The following is a 22,359-nucleotide window of genomic DNA, read 5'->3' on the forward strand; positions in this document are numbered from 1 at the left end:
ACTCGACCATGACCTCCCGCAGCACCAGGAAAAATGTTACTGCACGACTGAGAGTGCAGTTTTCAGGGGCTTTTAAAACCTTTTAAATATGTTTAAGGACCATTTTATCATTCACTTTCAGGACCCGAGTCATGGGAATACAACAAAAAACAAAAAACAAACTCGAGCTTTTGTTTAAGGAATCAATTGGAATGTTGTCAGTGCTACTTATGATATAATCTCTGTTTATTTCTACTTTACGTATTCTGAAAAACACGAAATAGAAGCCTTTCGAATAAAAAGCCACTGAAGAATCAGCATCTGAGTTGTGTTTTAATGGAATATTGCATTTTAGCTGCTTAAGGGAAGGGGAAAAGAAAAACTTTGGAGACCTTGTTTGACAAATGGGGGGGCAGAAGCCTCAGGGAGAGGACACCCAACTTCAGCTGCCCCTCCAGGGCCCCCAGCTCCCTGTGTCCCCAGCAGGGACACAGCTCTCCCAGTGCACAGCTGGCTGCAGAGGGACAGAGTTAAGGACAGGACACACCTCAGTTTATTGTACAGAGCACAGGGAATAGAAGGTATTGAAAGGCTATTAGATCAACTGGGAAGTGGATAAAGATCATAACCACCACTTCAGATTTCCTCAATTTAAGCTGTTCCCTATATTATGGGAAGGCAACTGGTTCCTTGCAAAATATTTTGATGAACATAATGAGACAACAAACTGTGATTCTGACTTCTGGTTCAAAACTGAACTTCACAAGTAGGAAATAATATTAAACAAATCTATTTCATTTGGTGCTTCTAAAATTTCTTACACTATAAATAAAGTAACTGAGAGTGACTAAGCCCCGAAGGGGGGGAGAGGTGCTATTTAAGCAAATTGCTGAGAATTTGTTGACAATTGCATGCAGAAGGACTTTGCACTTTTCTGTGTCCAGGTACTGCAAGAGGCTCTGAAATGAAACCACGTTTGCTCACACTCCACAAGCCGTGTAACCAGTGCCCAAACCATAACTTGTGGTGCTCTCCCTGTGCCCCCTGCCCCAGCTGACTGCAAGGATGACCCCTTAGAGCCTGGAGCACATCCAGCTGAGCTGAGCTGACAGTGACACATAGGAAAACCTTCTGCAGCCTCAGCGCAGCCCTGGGGCCACAGCCCCATGCAGGACACACACACTCCAGCCTCTGGCACACACTGCTCCTGTCCTCCTCCTCCCACTGCCACCTGAAGCAGCAAACACAAACACCCTCACTTGAGGAGATTTGAATACAAAACCCAGCACCCTGTAACGCTGAGCCACCTCTCCTTCCCTGCCACTCCTGCACCACTGCTGCCCGGGGTACAGTGAAACCATTTCCATCTGACATCCCCTGGACACCAGGCAGGGCTGCCAGCAGCACGCCCAGGGCACCCCTAACACTTTGCTTTCCTAATTAAAGCTACTTTAAGACCAAGTGTGTCAGAATCGACCCCAAGGGACCTGCAGGAACTCAAATCACTTTTGACTATCAAGGAGTGCGACAAATAAACAAGGTACTCGCTGCCCAGCCAGCCCTAAGGCACAGCACCAACAGCACTTCTCTAACAGCTCATGAATATTATATTTCACATATATTCTAAGCATTTGTTTCCTTAGCAAACATGGCAATTCTATCTACTATGATAGCAGCAAATTGTATAACACGCTTGCCAGGTCCCAGGGCTAGGCTACAGAATATACAGAGACCACAATTATATGCTAATTTTCAACTGAAATTATCCGAAGTGCAACAGAATTCCCTTGCCTTTGCTTCCCTGAGAACCACAGAGTAAGTTCTAAGCTATTAAATTCTCCCCGTCCAACATTTTCTGCTCCACAACTTCTCAGAAGGCTAAATTACACATTAATATTCCAATATGGCTACTATGAATTCCAGTCCCCCTAAATCATTATCTTAATATTTTAATTTGCTCTAGACTAGTCACTTGTTAATAAAAGTTTGTTCTACACACCAGCATTTTATTTTGAATTGTATTAAGGCAGAAAGATAGTATTAACAGACTTACAGTTTATCACAGTTAATTGACTAGCAACAGCAAGTTTACAGAAACTAGCATTAAAAATGACAGATTTTCATAAAGAACAAACCTGCTGCAAACCCTCAGAGCAGGGGATGGTGGAGTTACAGTTTACAGAGAGATTCCAAAGAAAGACGCTTCCAACTTGTGTTGCTTTCCCACTCTGCAGATTTCATTAGAAAATGGAGGAGAAGCATGGTGTCATTTTACTGCTCCAGGAGCTGCCTGCCAACTCCTCCTGGAGCAGGGGCCCAGGGACTCGCACTCCCCCTCCAATAAAAAAATGGCAGCTGCTTGAGGAACTTTAATGCGGATGGAAAGCGGCTCCTGCCCGGCGCGCGGGCGAGCGGCGCAGGGAGCTCAGATGCTCTGCTGCCCCGCACAAAGAGCAGCGCCAGGCTGGCAGGGACCCGCTGCCTCCCCCGGGAGCTGCTGCTGGAGCTGGAGCTGCCCCCCAAAACCCGCCCTGCGCCACATGTCCCGGCGTGGCAGGGCTGCCAGCCCCAGGGCGAGCGCGGCCAGGCTGCCTCCTGGGCTGACACACACGTAAGATGTAGTGCTAGAATTTTCCTGCTGGAAAAATGGCCGCAGCTGTGAGCTCGGAGCTGCTCTGGAAAATATCTCCGTGTTTGCCAAGGCTTTAACCCCTGCAGATCCGCACGGAGGTGAGCGCGCCCTTCCCGCGGCCACAGGCCCGTCCCCTGCATTCCTCCAGTCACCCCCCGGATTTAGCAGCTAGCAGGAGAGGTTTTCCAATCAGGAAAAGCAGAGTAAGGCAGGGAAAAACCCCGACAAAACCCAGCAGGGTCTGTGCACTCGGGCCATTCCGCTTCGCGGAGAAGAACAAGCACAAGAAGTTTCCAAGGTGGGAAATATGAGTCAAAGATTTCAATTCCACACCCAGCTATTTTTAGAGCACTTTCCATTTCAGTGGGCAATTCAGTTGACTGCGTTCTGCAATGAAAGTGGCACTTTCTGGGCTGTAGCTCCAGCCCGTGCTGCTCCCTGAGCCCCACAGCCAGAGCCAGCCCAGGGCTGGGCACTGCCCGTCAGTTCCTGCCCATCCATACATCCATGTGTGCAAGGGCATTCCAGCCCCTCTGAGCTCCCATCCATCCATACATCCACATGTGCAAGGGCATTTCAGCCCCTCTGAGCTCCCATCCATCCATACATCCATGTGTGCAAGGGCATTTCAGCCCCTCTGAGCTCCCATCCATCCATACATCCACATGTGCAAGGGCATTTCAGCCCCTCTGAGCTCCCACCATCCATACATCCATGTGTGCAAGGGTATTTCAGCCCCTCTGAGCTCCCATCCATCCATACATCCATGTGTGAGCTCCCACCATCCATACATCCATGTGTGCAAGGGCATTTCAGCCCCTCTGAGCTCCCATCCATCCATACATCCACATGTGCAAGGGCATTTCAGCCCCTCTGAGCTCCCACCATCCATGCATCCATGTGTGCAAGGGCATTTCAGCCCCTCTGAGCTCCCATCCATCCATACATCCATGTGTGAGCTCCCACCATCCATACATCCATGTGTGCAGGGGCATTCCAGCCCCTCTGAGCTCCCACCATCCATGCACCCACGTGTGCAGGGGCATTCCAGCCCCTCTGAGCTCCCACCATCCATGCACCCACGTGTGCAAGGCCATTCCAGCCCCTCTGAGCTCCCACCATCCATACATCCATGTGTGAGCTCCCACCCATCCATATATCCATGTGTGCAGGGGCATTTCAGCCCCTCTGAGCTCCCACCATCCATACATCCATGTGTGCAGGGGCATTTCAGCCCCTCTGAGCTCCCATCCATCCATACACCATGTGTGCAAGGGCATTCCAGCCCCTCTGAGCTCCCACCATCCATACATCCACATGTGCAGGGGCATTGCAGCCCCTCTGAGCTCCCACCATCCATACATCCATGTGTGCAAGGGCATTCCAGCCCCTCTGAGCTCCCACCATCCATACATCCACATGTGCAGGGGCATTGCAGCCCCTCTGAGCTCCCACCATCCATACACCCACGTGTGCAGGGGCATTCCAGCCCCTCTGAGCTCCCACCATCCATACATCCATGTGTGAGCTCCCACCCATCCATACATCCATGTGTGCAGGGGCATTCCAGCCCCTCTGAGCTCCCATCCATCCATACACCCACGTGTGCAGGGGCATTGCAGCCCCTCTGAGCTCCCACCCTGCAGCACACACAGAGCCCAGCTCAAAGCTGCTCCTGGAACAGCCTTTCCTTCAGAGCAGGGCTCAGCAGTACTGCCCAGGGCGCTGGGCTGCCTGCAGGGTCTGGGCTGGGAAATTTGGGATAATGGACTGACTTGTCTGACTCCAACAGCTCTGACTTCAAACACAGCACAAGGACATATTCTGCCATGCTAGGAGGAACACCACAACTGACAATTCTGCAATGTATTTTCAACAAATAGCAACTCGAATTATATTTATTTTTTCCTAGAATACCTGATACAAAAGAACTGAGGAGGCACATGATGTGCAGCTGCTGCACAAACAGATAAACTTTCCACTTAGCAACTAACTAATAGACTGGCCTCGAAGTGTCCCAACCTCCTCTTAATGACAGCAGCTGGATCAAACCAGGCAGGTCAGAATCCCTGAAATCTGCAGGAATGCCACACGTGCATTTTTGACTGCAATACCATGGTATTAAATTGCTGCTGGTACCAGAAACGTTGTTGTTAGCATCTTTCTCATTACTTTAATTCCCAATCCTGAACAGGAAAAGCCCCAGCTCCACGAACTTCCTTGGAAGGTTTCTGTCATTTTACAGGAAGGCTGGGAGCTTCTTCAGCTGGTACAACAGCAATTTCTTCCTTAGGTAAAACAACAGTTTGGAGCTGTCCAAACTCCACTGAAAACCAAGAAATACCCTCCCTTCCCACCCCCAGCACTTAACCAGCTTCTTTTCTGAAAGAGGCACATAATTCTGAATTATTTAGAGATCCTATACTCTTGTATTTTATCTTCAGCTCATGCACAGAATAAATTATTTAAGACATTAACGTGATGGAAACTTGGAAACTAATGAAACATTAATTTGCATCCTGAACACAAGGAGGCAAAACTGGTGAAACAAGGCAAGAGCCATGTGCAACACAAGCTTCGGATTTTGTTCCTATAGAAACTGTAGCAAAAAGTTGTGTATCTGCATCTCATGATATCTTTTCTTCCACAGCACTGCCAGTTTCTGTTTCTCTGACAACTCTAAATTCCTGCTGAACTTTATAAAATACCCTTTAAATAATTCCAACATCATTAAGTTTCCCTCAAAGCAGAAAAAATAATAATAATAAAAAAATGTTTAATTACTCTGTCCTTCAGAAGAAAGACATTTTCATTCCACATGAAGATTCCCACTGGGGAGCCTCCCAAGCAGAATTCCTGCCCTCCTGGTCCATGCTATTTTTAGCCCTTTGCTTGTGATGCCAGTGCAGCCCAAGCACACAGGTCAAATGGGCACACCAAGTGCTCCTTATTATACAGCAAAGTGTTCTACCCCTCTCCTTCCTCACTGTCTGGTCAGACATGTTCTATCACTTCAGAACAAACCCAGACATTTTCATAATTCTGTAAATCTGCTCTATGATCAGGAGTGTACAGAGCAAAACCAGCCCTTAGCCTGTATTCAAACACAATTCCATGCACTGCTTCAAAACGGGCATGCTAAAAACCAAATGAAGAGTGTTTATTAATTATAATAGTCTTCCAGCAATTTTATTTAATTTGTTTTATTTTAAATTGCTGTCCTGTGCCCCAAGGCAAACCTGGAACTCCCAATGGGTTTCAGTGGGACCCCTGGTCACCAGCTGCAGCTCAGGGGATGGAGGGACACACACACCCCCAGAGCAGCTTCCATGGCTGCCAGCAGCTCCAGGAATGCTGCACGGCTCCTGCAGCTCCCTGTGCCTCCAGCAACGCCTTTCCAGAGCAGCCCCTGAGCCTCCCCACCAGCAGGCAGCACAGGGCCCAGTCCCAGCAGCACGGGGCCCAGTCCTAGCAGCACAGGGCCCAGCCCCAGCAGCACAGGGCCCAGTCCCAGCAGCACGGGGCCCAGTCCCAGCAGCACGGGGCCCAGTCCCAGCAGCGCAGGGCCCAGTCCCAGCAGCGCAGGGCCCAGTCCCAGCAGCGCAGGGCCCAGTCCCAGCAGCGCGGGGCCCAGTCCCAGCAGCGCGGGGCCCAGCCCCAGCAGCACAGGGCCCAGTCCCAGCAGCGCAGGGCCCAGCCCCAGCAGCGCAGGGCCCAGCCCCAGCAGCGCAGGGCCCAGTCCCAGCAGCACGGGGCCCAGTCCCAGCAGCACAGGGCCCAGCCCCAGCAGCACAGGGCCCAGTCCCAGCAGCACGGGGCCCAGTCCCAGCAGCACGGGGCCCAGTCCCAGCAGCACGGCTGCCTTCAGGAGCTGCCTCCCCTCTCCCTCCCACACCAGGAACCCTCGGCTCCTCCTCAGCCCAGGGACTTCTCCCATTGAAGCACACCCACCCGAGCACACACTGCCCTCAGAAATGCCAGCCCAACCCTGGCTGTGTCCTGAGAGCTGGCAGTGGTGCTGCAGAGCCCAGGGCACAGCCCCAGGGCACAGCCTGCCTCTCCCAGCACATCCCAGCTGGCACATCCCGCATCGCCCACCCTGGAACGGGCACTTGTGTCCCTCCTGCTCTCAGCACAGTGTGCCCTCTGCCAGCCCCTGCCTCCCAGCCCCATGGCTTCCAGCGCTTTTTGATTTCCCTGCAGGAATTCCATCTCTGCTAAGCAGGCTGCAGCATCTGCCACTGCCCCATAAGTGTTAAATGAAACCAGAGATCCCAGAAAACTCAGCAAGCACTGCACATGGCCACCTCAGCAGTTACTGTGCACTTCCCAACGAACAGGTGAGGAGCACCAACTCAAGAGAAAGTGAAAAGAGGCTTTTTTCCCCTTTGTAGAAGCTGGCTGGGATGCAGAGGCCTACAAACCCCACAAACACCCAGAAAACCACAGTGCTCCCACTTGCCATGAATATTGAAATTACAGCTATTGGGCACTGGCATCCTGATCATTCTGCAGGGTGAGCCCTCCAATGCAGGAGTGAAACTGGACATATTAATTACTGGACACATTAATTACTGGACACATGAATTACTTGTCCATCACATGCTCCCAATCCCAGCTGCACTTACTTAGAATATTTGTACATTAAGTTTCCAACAGATCCATCCTACACAAAGTTATTCTGAAGTGTTGGTGCGCTTTCCAAATGAAGCAAAAAGGGAAGGAAAAAAGCAAGCAAGGGAAGGAACTTCAGGTGTTATGTCTATGCCTGGTGCTCTGTAAGTGAATAAGAATGGAAAACAGGAAGATCAGCAACTCCAATCCCTGAATAAACCCTTTGCTGTTACTCTTCTAGACTTTTGTGGTCACTTTGAAAAAGTGCAGCTGAAGTCTCAAGGGTCCCATCTGTCACTTATGGGAGGAGATTTCAGGTGAAACATTTGATTCCATGTATTTAAAACCCCACAAATAATACACAGAGTAGAACTAACTGTAAAGTAACTTACCTTTGATTTTTTGTTCAATGGCCTAGAACAAGAAAAAAGAAGTGTCAGTGATTTTTGCAGATAAGAGAAACCACATATACACATACCACTTCATAAAGCAACATTAGCTTTTGACTTTCCTCTTTTTGAATGGTTTCAAGTTATTTAATTATCTACTTCAGAAGCCTCTCTCTAACCAACCCAGGCCTATTATTCCTTATGTTTAAAAAGCTGTTTAAATGTTATAGAAGACAAAATTAATTTGAAAGATAACTACATGAAACAGACCAAATTAAACTTGCAAATTAAGATGTTCTAAATTAGTTAAAAACTGTGCCTGGAAGCAAAGAGCTGCTGCCAGTTTTATTGCAGAACAGGGCAGGGAAGGGGGAGTGACCTGGAAATGGAAAAGAATAAGAGAGCAAATGCCAAAGCTTCGAGCCTTTCATTTGCAAGATTCAATGGGTTACACCTGTACTGTGGCCAAGATGAGAGATCCATTTGAATAAAAATACAAGTTTATCACAGGATAAAATGCCTTGTCTGTGCACACTCAGAGCTTCCTCTGGAGAGTTTGTACTCTGCCCCTGCCCAGCTGTGACCCAGCTCCTCAGCCTGGCACTGGCCCGTGGACAGAGAATGAGAACTCAGAACTTCTCAGAACATTTTGTGCTGTTTCTGATGACCCACAGCACCTGAAGAGATCCTGGAGAGCAAGGGCACAGCCAGGGCTCCTGGCTGCCCTCTGTGCCAAGGTGCAGGCACCCAGGAGAGCACAGGGAACTGGGCTGGGCTCTTGCAGACTCCATCAGGGCCTGGGAGGGTTTGCTGGCAAGGCTGTGGCTGTAAAACAAACCAGCCTGGTCCTGGAGCCAGAACTGCTGAGCGGGTTCACCCTGCTCCTCCAAAATGGACATGTTTAAAAACTGCCTTTACCAGCTCCTCTGAGCTCAGGGTCAATACTTAGAATCAATGGCCATGATGAGGATCTTGTCAGTAAACAGGGATTCTGAAGTATTTACAAGCATTTCTGTGACGTTTCCATTCCTAAACATCTTTGCTGTCAATATTTTCTTTTTTATGAAATTGTTATTCCCTACTACAAATTCTCTCCTGGGATGTTTCCATACTGAAGAATAAGATGTATTAAATTAAGGATTTAGCTGAAAGCCACTGCCTTAAAATGGCACTTTTCTTCTCCTAGTAAATACACTAACACTGAGGTGCTTCAGGCCTGAGACTGCCTCAATTGACCATCAGGAAACAGAAGGGTCACCCCAGATGAAAAGTTAGTTTTGTAAGAAACTACACAGAGCCAATTACGATGTTCAATATGTCAGTTACCTCTAAATAACTGACCGCACAGCTAAAGTTAAAACATTAAATTAATAAGAAAACACTTGTTTTTACTAGTGATGAAACTGTCACCTCCAAGCACAGGGCTTTATTCTCAGTGCTCCACATACCTTTTTTTGAGCAGCTTCCTTCTTCTTCTTGTCTTCTTTTCTCTTTTTCCTTTCTTCCATCAACTGTTCTTCCTCTTCTTGCACTAAATCCCTGAACCACACAGTTTGTAATTAACTCTCCCAAAATACAATCTGTACACACTTAGATTCATTTTAGAACAATTATTTCACAGTGACATAAAGGAACTGGGGAATTCTGCCTCTAATTGGATCCTATTTCTGCAGGGACTGTCACTGTCAGGGCAAGCCACCAGCGACAGGACTTGCAGTGCAGATGTGGTGTCAAGCCACACGTAAGGAGCTCTTTCTTCCAAAGCTCACAATGAAGACTTGGACCTGAATCTGGTTGAAAAGCCAGCAAATTCAGACATTGTCTGCTCTGCCCTGCCCTGGAGTGACTGAGCTGTGCACAGGCAGCCCGGAGTGCTCCTGCAGGCAGCCTGAGCCACAGCCCCCGAGCATCAGCCCCATCCCACAGCCCCTCTGCAGGAAGCACCCGGAGCGGGCAGGGGCAGCACAGCTGGCACAGCTGGGCCGCTTCAGAGCTCCCTCACAAGAAACAAAACCGGAACCGGGCAAAAGTGAAACCGAAACTCGGACCGGTAATTAACGGCACTCGTTAATTACCACAGCATTTCTGCTCACAGCTAAGCAGCAACAGCACTGCCCAGCTCATGGTGCTTAGGAACAGACTTCCACAGGGTTTTGGAGAAAAAGAACTAACGATGTCACTATGGGGCAGTGACTGCATGGTGTGCATCTGCCTGGAAACACTGAGCTGGCTCTGTTTTAACCCCAAAGCTCCCATAAACCTCCACTTTTAAATAAGATAGTTTGATAGTCTGTCAGAAGCAATGCAAATTGAATGTATTAAACCACGAGACAGTCCACAGGTATTAAAACTTTCATTACTTTTCTATATAGATAAACAACCAGTTAATTCTACTTTTAACTCAGCTCAAGCCCCTTTCAAAGCAAGTGCAGGCATCAGCTTCCACTGACCAAATCCTGGCTTTTTAGATTTTCTAATAACAGAAAGCAAGCAGCAGTTACTTCTTTTAAGAAAGAAGGGCTTCTGGTGCCTAAGGTATGCAAAATAATTAGCCAGAAGTGTTATTTCTGAGAGCCCCTGCACACTGCCAGAGGAATCACAACCCCTCAAACACAATGTGGCTATTTTGCATTTTATCACAGCTCCATCAGCTGGCTGCAAGATCCAGGATGTCTCACTGCAAAAGCAATCTTGCATTTACAATTAGGTCTCAAAAATGATTTCATGGACAACTAAGAGGTCAGACACCTAACTGCAGAAACAATTCCAGCTGGCCAGTTCCATTTAGAGCAATCCCTCGCCCCTGTGCAAATCTGAGGCAATGATTAACCTGCAGTGACATCCGTGCATTACAAAGGTGACACTTCAGTCAGCTCTGCCCCTCCGTCACACCCTGAGCATTTGGAAGCACAGGGATGCTGGTGACACTGACCCTCAGCTGGGGTGATTTGGGACTGCCCAAATCTTAACAGGCAATTTGAACTGGAGAACAGCACCAGGCGTGGATCCAGTGCAGAGGAAAGAGCTCCTGGAGATCCCAGAGATCCTTTGTGCCAGTACCCAGCTCCAGCACAGCCCCTTCCATCCACCCAGAGCAGAACACTGGGAGCCCAGTGCTGGGCTGGGCCTGCTGAGTTACAGCATCTCTAACAACCTGAGCAGCCACCAGCACTTGTTTTGTGTAACAAATTTCAGTCTGTCACATGCCAAAACTGCATTAACTGAAAAATCATTCTGCTTTTAGAAGAAAGCTGTAGCACATTCAACAGCAAGCAGAATGCAAAGTAGTATTTTCACAGGGAAAAAACCCCTCATCAATCCTGCTACAGTTAAATCAACACAATTACGTTTCACTTTGGGAATACAGATGCTAACAACTAACATACCAATATCTCTGGAATATTCTACCACAGCATCACTGGGTTTTTGTCACATAGGAACAACAGAACTCCTAAATTCTGACACTGTGTTAATTCAATTTTTATCTTTTCAAGACAAACAGATTTTAGATTACAAAGCAGACTTAGGAGACATAAACCCCTCCTACGATTAGGATCAGAACTCTAGGTATTCCCTAGACAAAAACCATCCACCTATAGTTCATTATGAGTTTTTAAGAGTATTAATTACCACTATAACATCAAATCTCAGAGCAAAACTAACCCAACTGGTACAACCAAGCAGCAACAGCAAAGCCTTTCCTGTCCCTGCCCTTCCCTGAAAACTTAACCCTTCAAGTAAGACAGGCCTATTCACCATCCTCATACACAAACTTAAACCTGAGACAAAAATTCACAGTTGCCCCCTAAGTCATCAGAGTCTCACGCAGGACACCAGAATTTCCATTTCTGGCAGCTGGAAGCATGAGCCTCCTTCATTCTCCCCAGCACACAAATGCAGGGCCCTCTCACCACCAGCAAGGGATGGCATTGATGCCTCTGGCTCCAGCCTCTGCTGGAACACATAACAAGCTCCATTCTGACACTGCTCCTTGAGGAGCAGAAGTGGAACTGGCATTTCCCATTTATGCCCTGGACTCGCAGCTCCCTGCTCCTGCAGACACACCAGCAGCAGCTCCACAGGAGCCACCACAGCAATCTGGGCTTGTGGAAACTACACAGAGCCAGAAAATGAACAGGTCCTTTGCTGGGCTTTCCCCTGCACCTGGCAGCTTTCATCCACGGACCTTGGGGGACCAAAATCCGCAGGTTCCTTTGCTGGGCTTTCCCCCACACCTGGCAGCTTTCATCCATGGACCTTGGGTGACCAAAATCCACAGGTTCCTTTGCTGGGCTTTCCCCTGCACCTGGCAGCTCTCATCCATGGACCCTGTGTGGCCAAAGTGCTTGCAGCAGCACGCTGCTCATCAGCTGGCCCAGGAAAAGCAGGGACAGAGCATTCCAATGGATAAGGTGAATTTACAAACAGCTCTGTGATTCCCCATCCCACATCCAGCCTCCACCAGAGCACATGCACAGCAATGTCCTTCTCCTCCTGGGTAACGGGATTAGCTCGCTCAAGGTTAAACGGCCTTAGCAGAAATGCAAACCATATTTTTCAATTTAGATCAAGTGAAAATAAAACACCCCGGCAATAGGAAATCCACATTGGAGACAGAACAAAGGCCTCCGGTTTCAACAGCTTAACTTGAAAGGTGCTTTATTTTCAAGTGAGGCAAAATGAAAATGGATCTTGATCTCAGGAGAGACTGCACATTTAATGGCTCTGAAGATGGGCAAGGAGAAGCTGCTGTTATCTGCATAAATTTAAGCAGAGCGAGGGTCAGATAAATATTTACCGTTATTTATTTAACAGAAAATTTTTGTTCCAATTGTGTACCCCAGCACAATTCCTCTTTGTATACAGGGGAAAAAACCCCAACAAACTACAAAAATGCTTTCCTCAATTAAGCTATTAAAAAACCCAGAAGAAACAAAACCAACTTTTTAGTCTTCTAAGACAGGTTATCAAGACAGCACAAGGCATTTTATTTTTGTATGGCTTGATTTGTTATTTGGCTTCTGAAGTGGAAAAAGCTGTCATGCTCTAACTGCAAACATTTCAGGCAATATTTGTATCAAAACGTGCTTCACTTATTACTTTACTTCTTGAAAAAAGACAACTATTAATCTTTAATTTCTAAGGCTCCAGCTTAGCATTGTAAAAATACCTGGGCTGAAACAGCCATGGTTAACCTTTATTCTTGTGTTGCAGAAGAGCAAAATCAAGTTCACCCATATTTCCCCTGGCAGACAGGCGGAGGATGAAGTAATTAATGTTTGTGCAGCCTCGCTATCTTTGCTGTTACAATTTATCAAAGTGCCACAATAAAATCAAAATACTATCCCCACACGGAGGAAATTATGGTTGCAAGAGCTGTGAGCTCCCATCACTGAGGGATGAACAGAGGTATGGAGCAAACACACAAGTAATGATTAGAAGTGATTATACACAGCAGCTTCTGAAACCAGTGTAAAATTTCCACTGATGTACATATTAATTAAAAAAAAAAAATCCTTTCTACCATTTTCTCTTCTTCTAGTTATAAATTAACTTGCAGTGCTACAGGTGGAGCACTGCCAGGTAGCTACAGGTAAGCATCAGGGATTGAAAGACCTTTAACAGTTCTGCAAAGACAGCACCGTGTGTTCAACCTACAGCTGATCTTCTACACAGACTTTCAAATGCTCCTGAGACTGAGAAATCTTCTGTATTCTGACCTCCAAGCTCCCTCATGTCTCCATTTTTTGAAAAGAGACAATTACCTAAAACTGCCAATGAACGCGATTTCTCAGGTTCTGTAAAAACCAACAGCTAGCTCTCCTACTCATCAGCATTCTACAAAAATCAACTATAAAATGTGTATTTTGATTAAAATGGGATCCTACAATCCTTTATCAATGCCATCCACAAACAGCACACTACACCAAAAGAGCACTTGGACTTTATGCAATAGACACGAGTGCTTTGAAGTCAACAAAATAATCCCAACAAACCCTGCCAGCGCCTGCCATGGAAAAGCTCTGGCACCTGAAGCCACCCAGCGTGTTCCTGGGAGCACTGAGAGCCTCAGGCAGTGAGAACAAAACAAACCCACTCATTTCCAGACGTCTGTGTGTGTGTGTGTGTGTGTGTGTGTGTGCTCTTTCCAGCTATTAACAGAGAAGAGAGGTGCTGCCAAGCTAAAAACTGGAAAAAAATACTTCAATGAATAATTAATTAGAAAATGTGTATCAGCTACTTTCTTTTTTGCTTTTTAAATACCTCAGGTCTTTAAATTTCCACCCTAAAAGTGAAGCTACAGAATCCTCCCTCCCTACCACGTCTGCCATGCCAGTCACCTGGCATGCACTCAGCTTTCCCATTTCCCTCACACAGAAACTGCCTCATCAGAATGATGCTCCCAAATCCAGCGACTACAAATGGACCAAAATTCTGCAATATTGGTGTTGGTTTTGCCCTTGAGTTTCACCCAAGATGTTTGCTGCTACACAAGCAGACAAAAGACAGATCTCTTTCCCAAGAAGTTTATCATGCAGCTGCACAGGACTCCAGCAGCAGCCATAAACAATCCCTATCTTCCTGTAACAAATGAGGAACCAGGAAGGCAGATTAAACTGTTCCTCCACAATCAGCTGCTGGAGCCCAGCACCAACCTGCCCCTCTCCAGGCTGCTGCAATGCTACTGCACAGGGGCTGCTGCAACCCTGGACCACCAAAAGGACCCCACAGGGACACCTGGCAGCCCTGCACAGCCTCAAAGGCGTCTGTGGGACAGAAAGGGATGTGCCATTTACCCAAGTGTCTGTAAAGATCCTGAAAGCATGAGCAGAAATGTTTTCTCTGCAATGAACTCTTCCCATTGCACAGCAGATATCTCTCCATATGAAGTTTATCAGGAAAAAGGACCCAACCCCAGAAACCCAACAGAAAATCAAAAGCTTACACATCAACAGAAACAACTACATTTCTCCCTGGTTTCTATGTCTCTATGTTTTCCCTGCAGCAGATAAGAAAAATATCACAGAAATACGGCAGTTGTTATTACATAAAAGCATAAAAATCAGTTGTACAGTAACAACTTCACAGAGCACATGGATGGAAGCTAGAGGTGAGAAGCTTGCTCTCCCAACACATGGCCAGTCTGCAACCAAGGTGGGCAGAATCACAGGTGAATGGAAGCAATGGAGACTCTTCCCTATGGTTGGCATGCTTGTGGAGCAACAGTCAAAGCCCTGGGTTTGGGAACATGATTGTCAATGTATTTCAGATATTTACCTTCTCTCAGTTCCACATAAATGAGGCAGGAAATCCCTGTTTACCAAACAGAATTGAAAAGTTATTCCTTAAATCAGAAGAACTAAATGGTGATTTGTAGCAGTCCTGATTTTAAGCAAATTTAACTCTTAGATTTCCCCAGTTAACAGCAGACAGCTCTTGCTGTGGCTGATCAGGTGACATTTAATTTGTAACATGATGCCACAACAGCGTGTGGATGGATTTATTTCAATCACTGTCGTGAGTCAGGCACTAAGCTGATTTCTGAGACCAGGAGTATCTGCACAGCACTAGGCATGTATGAATTTCAGAGAGAACACAGACCAAATGAGGATTCTTTTCCAAAAGGCCAGACAAGCCAAATGCTAATCCTGAGTGTGAAACAGGAATCGCTCCAACGGGATAAGCAAGCTGCACTGAAGGCTGTAACACTTTTCCTATCACAAACCCACAGTCTAGGCCAATATTCCCAGCAAGATTAAAAAGTGTACTTGCTACCCATTAATTTATAAGCATAAACTCCAGAAGTGACTTCAGAACACAAAACAAAGCCAACATCCCGTGGAGTTCACAGTCTACATCCACACTGTGAAATCTGAGATTAACATAAACTCTAGCCCAGGTCTATGTACCTTGCCAAGAAAGGATATTTGCTCTTGTACAGTTCGACTAGGTCACTGCAAATTTAATAAGCCAGTAAATAATGACACTGGAGGAAGAACGAGGGCTATCTGCTGAGCTCTACCCAGTAAAACAATGAATCAGGTCTATCCAGCGCAGGCATGCTGTGGTTTATCAGCTGTGTGCTCACACAACGAGAGCTCCCTGGCTAAACATAAACCAGCCGGGGCATTAATGTGAACTTCAAACCAGTTCTGAATCTTTTAAATGAATAAAACGCACTCCTCTGCGTGAGAGACACGGGGCCCGGTCCATAGCAGAATTTACCCTCCAAGCACCGAATTTTGGCAGTGCTGCAGTTTTCTTTCACTTCCTCTCACTCTCGGCACTGCCTGCCAGCGTGACAAGATCTCTGCTAAGGTCATAAAAATGTGAAGATCTCCTGACTTACTACGACTGGCACCAAGTAGTGCTCTAAAGTCAGCACTCTGTCACTCTGAATAACACAGTTCTGAAATCACTTCTGGCATGGCCACTGCAGCGAGTCCCTCAACGCTGGTGGGTTAACAGCAAGGTGCCAAAGGCGCCTCAGGGGCTCCCAGGCACCCCAACTCCTCCCTGCATTTCAACAACAACGTGGGGGAAATCATTCATGCTTCAGTGTATCACCAAAATTAAAAAAACAAAAGGAAGACCCGCACTGAGAGCGGGGGGAAGCAAAGCAGTTTTCAGTGTTCACAGTCCAGTCACAGCTCACCCTGGAAGCTGGAGACTGCTCGGGCACAGGAGAGAAGGAAAAAAGCAGGGCACCAAACCTGAGATTCTATCTGCTACACTCAGGGCTCAGGCACATCTCAAATGGCCCCAGTGGAAATCCCTTCAACGGATCACTAGCAAAAGGCCTTTAAAGGTCTAACTGAAAAAGAACCCAAAAAGGAAGCAGGACAGAGGTTGAAAACAAAGAATGTAACCCATAGAGTGGATACATGTGAGAAAGTTACCTGACCAAAACCAAACAGTGCAGAAGAAACAATTACTTAAACACGAAAGTGATACACCTCAAGGCACAGAATTCTTCCTTCACCGTGACCCTGAACTCCCGAGTTAAGGAGTTAACTCCCCAGCCCATTCTGCTAAGCTCTCATTCTAAAAACTACACGTAAACAGGAAATTCACCAGCTAACTCTTCATGGCAAAAGAGGCACAGCCAGTAGTTATATGGCAACACAGAGCTTATTCCAGTTCTTGCCACAACTGTCTTGCCTCCAAACAATATTTGGCTGAAGTGTATAAAAGAACCCCAAACTCTTCATTCATTTTTCAGTTATTGTTAGGTACTACAGCTTAGTGCAGAGAAGTTATTTTTCTCTTCAAAAACCTCCCCTATTAAAAAAACTGTATTAAACATGTGAAGTAGTTAAATGAAAAAAAAAAAAAACAGCTAAAAAGGTGTTTAGTCTACAGAATTAACTAAGCTTGCAATAGACAGCGTTTTCAAGCGCTATTTCCCCATGCAATAGACAGCGTTTTCAAATTCAGATTTTTTTTTTTTATCCTTACAATTAACAAGAGATTAAAGCTCCCGATAAAGCCCACAACTACTCCTAGCCCTAGGCCACCTTTCCATCTAAATAGTGGGAGGGAATTTAAATGAGTCTCTTACCTGCTTAGTTTTCTTTCGACTTCTTTGGTAGCTTTAGCTTCCAATTCTCTGCAACAGAAAGTGGTATTGGTTTCCATGTCAACAGCAATGCAGCAGGAAAATAAAACCGGCGCGGGTCAGGATGCACAGAGAGCTCCAGGTGGGGTGGGTCAGGAGGGATGGCGAGAGCAGGGACCGCCGGGGCCGGGCGGCGGCGTCCCCCGGGCGGGCGAGGGGAGCGGGCGAGCCCCGCCGGTGCCAGCGCGTGCAGCGCCGGTGTCCCCGCAGCATCCCCGTGCCACACCGGCCACCGGAGCCCATCCGCATCCCGGCGCCCCGCACCCATCCCCGCGCGCCCTCCCCGCGCTCCGCCGTCTCAAGGACTTTGAGGAAAACGATTCTGCTGCATCACTTCAGCCGCCAGCGCGCTCCGAGCGCGGCACCGGGACGCTCCGAGCGGCACCGGGACGCTCCGAGCGGCACCGGTTCGCTCCGTGCCGCTCCGTGCCGCACCGGCGGCCCCGGGCGCTGCCGGCCCCGCAGAGCCAACTCCGAGCCGGGGAGGGCACGGCTCGGGCACGGCTCGGCCCGGGCGGGGGGACCGGCACACACCGCTCCGGGCGGGCGCCGCGGCCCCTCCGGGCGGCCCCTCCGCCGGCGGCGCTGCCGCGGGAGCCCGATCCCGTCCGCCGCGGCTCCGCGGGGCTGCCGCGCCGCCCGGCCCTTCCCCGCCCGGCCCGGCGCCGCCCGCCCCGGTACCTCATGTATGTAAAGTGCTCGGAGTCCGTCCCGGAGGCTGCGGCGCGGGCCCGGCGCGGCCGCCGGCTCTAGGCGGGCTGAGCCTGGCGCTGCGGAGCGGGAGGGCCCGGCAGCTGCAGCCGCAGCTCCGCCGCCATTTCCTGCCGCCGCCGCCCGCCCGCCCCGCGCGCAGGAAGCGAACCCGCCCCGGCCGCGCTTCCGGGGCGCCCGCACGGGGGGAGCGAGAACGGGGGGAGCGGGGCCGGCAACGGGGGAGCGGGAGCGGGGGGAGCGGGGCCGGGAGCGGGGGAGAGGGGCCGAGGGAGAGGGGCCGGGAACGGGGGAACAGGACCGGGAACGGGGGGAACGGGGGAGAGGGAACGGGAGCGGGGGAACGGGGCCGGGAACGGGACAGGAACGGGACAGGGAACGGGGGAACGGGACGGGAACGGGAGCGGGGGAACGGGGCTGGGAACGGGACAGGAACGGGGCCGGGAACGGGGGAACAGGAAGGGAGCGGGATCCCGAGCCCATCCCGGGCCGCTCCTCGAGGCTGGGAGCACGGGAGCCTCGGGCCGAGCCCCGTCCGGGTCACGGAGTCACGGAATCATCAGTTGGGCTGTGCCGGGGATGGATTGGATGGATGGATTTGGGATGGATTTCAGGGAAGGTTCTCCCCCCGAGGGTGCTGGCGCTGCCCAGGCTCCCCAGGGATGGGCACGGCCCCGAGGCTGCCGGAGCTCCAGGAGCCTTTGGCCAGCGCTGCCAGGGATGCCCAGGGTGGGATTGTTGGGTGTCCTCTGCACAGCCTGGAGTCGGACTGCGTGATCCCTGCCGGTCCCTTCCTGCTCGGGAGATTCTGTGATCGAGGCTGGAAGAGACCTTTATGGTCATCCACCACAGCCTTCCAGCAGCACTGCCACCGTAACCCCTAAACCCCAAACGACATCAGACACCTCTCAAACACTCCCAGGGATCGGGACTCCACCTCCTCCCTGGGCAGCCCCTTCCAAAGCCTGACCACCTGAAAAGTGAAAAACCAATTTCTAATGTCTAATCTGAGCCTCGTGTGTCTCAGTTTAAGGCCGTGTCCTCTTGTCCTCCCTCTGCAGCATGGTAGAGGAGATGAACCCCACCTCACTACACCCTCCTGGCTCGGGAGGGTGGGGAGCAATGAGGTCCCACACATCAATGCAGCCTTTATTTATGCCAGTGACACACAGGAATTCCAGGCACTGTCTCGTCAAGCACCCTCAGCAGAACACAGTGATTCCCCAGGTGATGCAGGACAAGGCACAGATGGACAGAACATCCATTTCCACGCGTGTTTCCCCGTGTAGAAATGGGCAGCTCCTCCAGGCTGCTGCTGCTGCTGTGCCAGCTCCATGCTGAGCTTGGGGTATCAATGACTGGCAGATAAAAGGAGTTAATGTCCAAATAACAAAACACAGACGTTTCTCTAAACCTTCCACTGACCCTGTTGGCTCGAGGGAGGAAATAGAAGAGTCCCCAGCACTGGCAAACTTGGTGAGAGATTGATATATGTGAACATGGAGCTTAATCCAAAACACACAGAGATACTTCAAATACAGGAAATGAAGAGTGAGGAGTACGTGAGCCATGCTCTGTTACTGGACTAGGCTTCAGTAACAATATCACAGGAATTAGTAACATCAAATCAGTCAAAGGACTGATAATGGATTGGAATAGAGAGCAGTAATGTCAGGAACACAAAAAACCGAGAGTGGACAGGAATTCCCAGTAAATGCTTCTGCAGCTGACAAGCACTCCCATCAAGGTTTTGTTGCCATGGGGAAGTTCTTGCTCTCTCCTGACCCCAGCTGCACATTGGCACCAGCATTTTCCAGCCCAGTTCTTGGCCTTTAACGTTCTTACCAATGCTGGTGAGAAAAGAAATGCTGTTTGATTCCTCCATGAGACAAACGGGTGCCTGGGCACAGGAGCCATCGTCCCTGGAAACCTGCTGCAGCATCCACTGTCCTTCTGCCAGCATGAGTGAAGTACAGTGATTTCCAGCTGAAGAAGATCCTACAGTATGAGAGGCAAGGTTTATGACAATGCAGAGTAGCCAGTGAGTGTATTTTCGTCCTTAGGGGCTCAGAAATGCAGAGTGCAGTGCTGCGAGCTGAACAGGCACAGCCATAAAGTGGCAGTTTGAAATCAGTTCCTCAGTGTCTCGTAACAACTTGTAAGTTAATTTGGTCTTGTTTATTTTTCTTCATATGAAAAAGTTTGGACTGTCATGTAATTGTGTGTAACTGAAAGCCATTATTTCCTGAAGTGTGACTCAGCTCTCTCTCACTGTTCCATTCACAGCAGCCCTGTTTCATGTCTCTTTGGAGGCACTACACGTGGTGTAGGAGGGCTGCTGTTAAGTCTGTCCTCAGTTGGGAAGGCTGATGAATTCATTATGTACTCCTGTTATGTCAGTTTGTTAACTGTATTGTGCCACTGTCAATAAAATTCATAGTCGAGGTCTGCAGCTTGCTTTATTATTTTAGATTGTTCTCTGGTGTTATTTATGCACGTGCTCCTAGCAACTAGACCGCTGCAGCAGTGCCTTTCTGTCTGCATGTAAGTGCTGCAGCTGGGTCTGCACTGTCAGCACAGCCTCCACCACCTACCCCATCAGCTCCTCCTTGCATCCCCTCATGATCTTACCTCTCACCCTCACAAGCAGCACTTTGCTCGGCTGGGTTCTGACGCGTACGAAATTCTCACTGGTGAATTCCTAGAAGGACTAGTGAAATTCCGGAATCTTCAAACAGGAAGAATGTTTTCTTCTAGAAGAAGCAGCAGGTTGAGCTTCACCCATGCAGAAGCCCATCATCCAAAGCAGTGGTAGTGGGTGCTGGCTGGAAGCAGCACTCAGGTGTTAACCACTCCTGGTCTTGGCCTTAATATGTGCTGAGCATAGAGTTATTTGGGGTTCTGGAGGACCTTCTCTCCTGCTTACCACAGTTCTTTGGTTTGTTCTTTGTCCCTTGGTGCTCTCTGAGGCTTGGACCTCTGGACTTCTTTGCCAAGGACCCAAATTCTGATTCTACCGGCAAAGAGACAGCAAAACACCTCTGTGCTTAAAATGATGTTCATAACCACCTGGCTTGGGACTGCTTCCAGCCTGAAGGGTAGGTAAATCCTCAGCCCCCATCTGTGACGTGTCAGTGCTTCTCTTCCTTACGGGACCCCTGCCCCAGGATGCCCTGTGCTCCTGGCTGGGAAGGGGCACTCTGGGCAGCGTGTGCAGGGAGGAACCAGCTCGTGCCCCCGCGATGCTCCCTCCTCACTGCTGTCCTGCCCTGTGTGGGTCTGCATGGCTCTGCAGCACTCTGCTCACGCACGGCATTAGAAACCAGAATCGTGGAAGCAGCTCCTCAAGGGCAAACCGCGGGCCCACGCTCAGGCAGCGGCCAGGGCTGGGGCTGTGCAGTTACACTTTCACCACTCAGCAAACATGCCCTCCTGGGCACTGAGCCCCAGATACAGCAGCCACCACCTGCACCCTGCCAGCCTGGCACACATCCCCATTCACTTTTTAATTAGGATTTTCATATCATCAGAGCAAGGGAACGAACTGCAGGAGGCAGAGAAATGCACAGCCTGAAAACAGTTAAAGAGGAGCTGGCGCCATTTCAGCGTTCCCATCCCCTCCACCCTTCCCCTTCAGCTGCAGTTTGCTCTCAAGGCAAAGGAAGCCGACATGTTAGAAAATACTTTCTGCCTCATGGCTGGGGAAAACAGAGCTGGGGCTGTCTCAGGAGAAGCTCGGGCCTGGGGATGTGGAGAATTTGCCATCAATAACTCGCAGCCGCTTGCTCCATTCAGCATCGTCACACCGAGCGGAGCCGCTGTCACCGACAAAACAGATTGTTTGCAAAATTGCTCTTGACTTAAATAATCTAAATGAGCTGATTTGACAGACAAGGGAAAACAGTCTCCTCGTCAATGTGGTGGCTCTGTGTTCCTCTGCAAGGAGGCTCCTTTCTTTTCCATTGTAGACACTTTATTTAAGGATTTAAAAATAGCCCAGGCGACGGCAAGAGGTGGCAACATAAAGGTACTGAACAGGCAGCACTTCCTGATAAAACAATCTCTGCCCCAGAGCCTGTCAGTGCAGTCAGCTGGGCTGTGTGTTAGAGAGGAACATCTGGGGCTCTGAGGATCCTTAATTAGGAGAAAAATCCACAAATTACATAACTGGAAGTTGGTAGCAGAAAGTGTTGGGCTTGCCTTCCAATCAGCCCTGAAAGCAGCTGGGAACAGACCTGGAAAGGAGGAGCAGCACCCGTGCTGAGGTGGGCTTGCACAGTGGGGTTTGTTCCCCGGGCTGCAGCAGCAGCAGCAGCAAACAGCCACGGGGTCTGTGCCCAGGACAGCATTCCCTGCCTTTCCTCCAGGCCCCGCGCCCTGGCAGCACTCAGAGCAGGGCAGAGCAGGCACTTGGG

General features: G+C 49.4%; 1 protein-coding gene across 11 annotated transcripts in view; it reads right to left on the minus strand.

Annotated features, from left to right (window-relative positions):
- TNRC6A (trinucleotide repeat containing adaptor 6A) overlaps positions 1–22,359 on the minus strand; it is a 70,573-nt gene that overhangs the window by 24,858 nt on the left and 23,356 nt on the right. For 8 of the 11 annotated variants that reach the window (XM_077187011.1, XM_077187005.1, XM_077187007.1 and 5 more), the window contains 4 exons: positions 17,177–17,224; positions 14,893–14,928; positions 9,063–9,153; positions 7,618–7,639 (listed from right to left, as the gene is read on the minus strand). In XM_077187011.1, coding sequence (XP_077043126.1) covers positions 7,618–7,639; positions 9,063–9,122 — 82 coding nt within the window. In that variant the 5' untranslated portion in view covers positions 9,123–9,153; positions 14,893–14,928; positions 17,177–17,224. Of the gene's footprint in view, positions 1–7,617; positions 7,640–9,062; positions 9,154–14,892; positions 14,929–17,176; positions 17,225–17,914; positions 18,095–22,359 lie in introns of those variants that run through there. The other 3 variants (XM_077187009.1, XM_077187010.1, XM_077187004.1) reach the window with 3 other exon arrangements.

Source organism: Agelaius phoeniceus, chromosome 16 (genome assembly GCF_051311805.1).
Source record: "Agelaius phoeniceus isolate bAgePho1 chromosome 16, bAgePho1.hap1, whole genome shotgun sequence".
Classification (NCBI taxonomy): Eukaryota; Metazoa; Chordata; class Aves; order Passeriformes; family Icteridae; genus Agelaius; species Agelaius phoeniceus.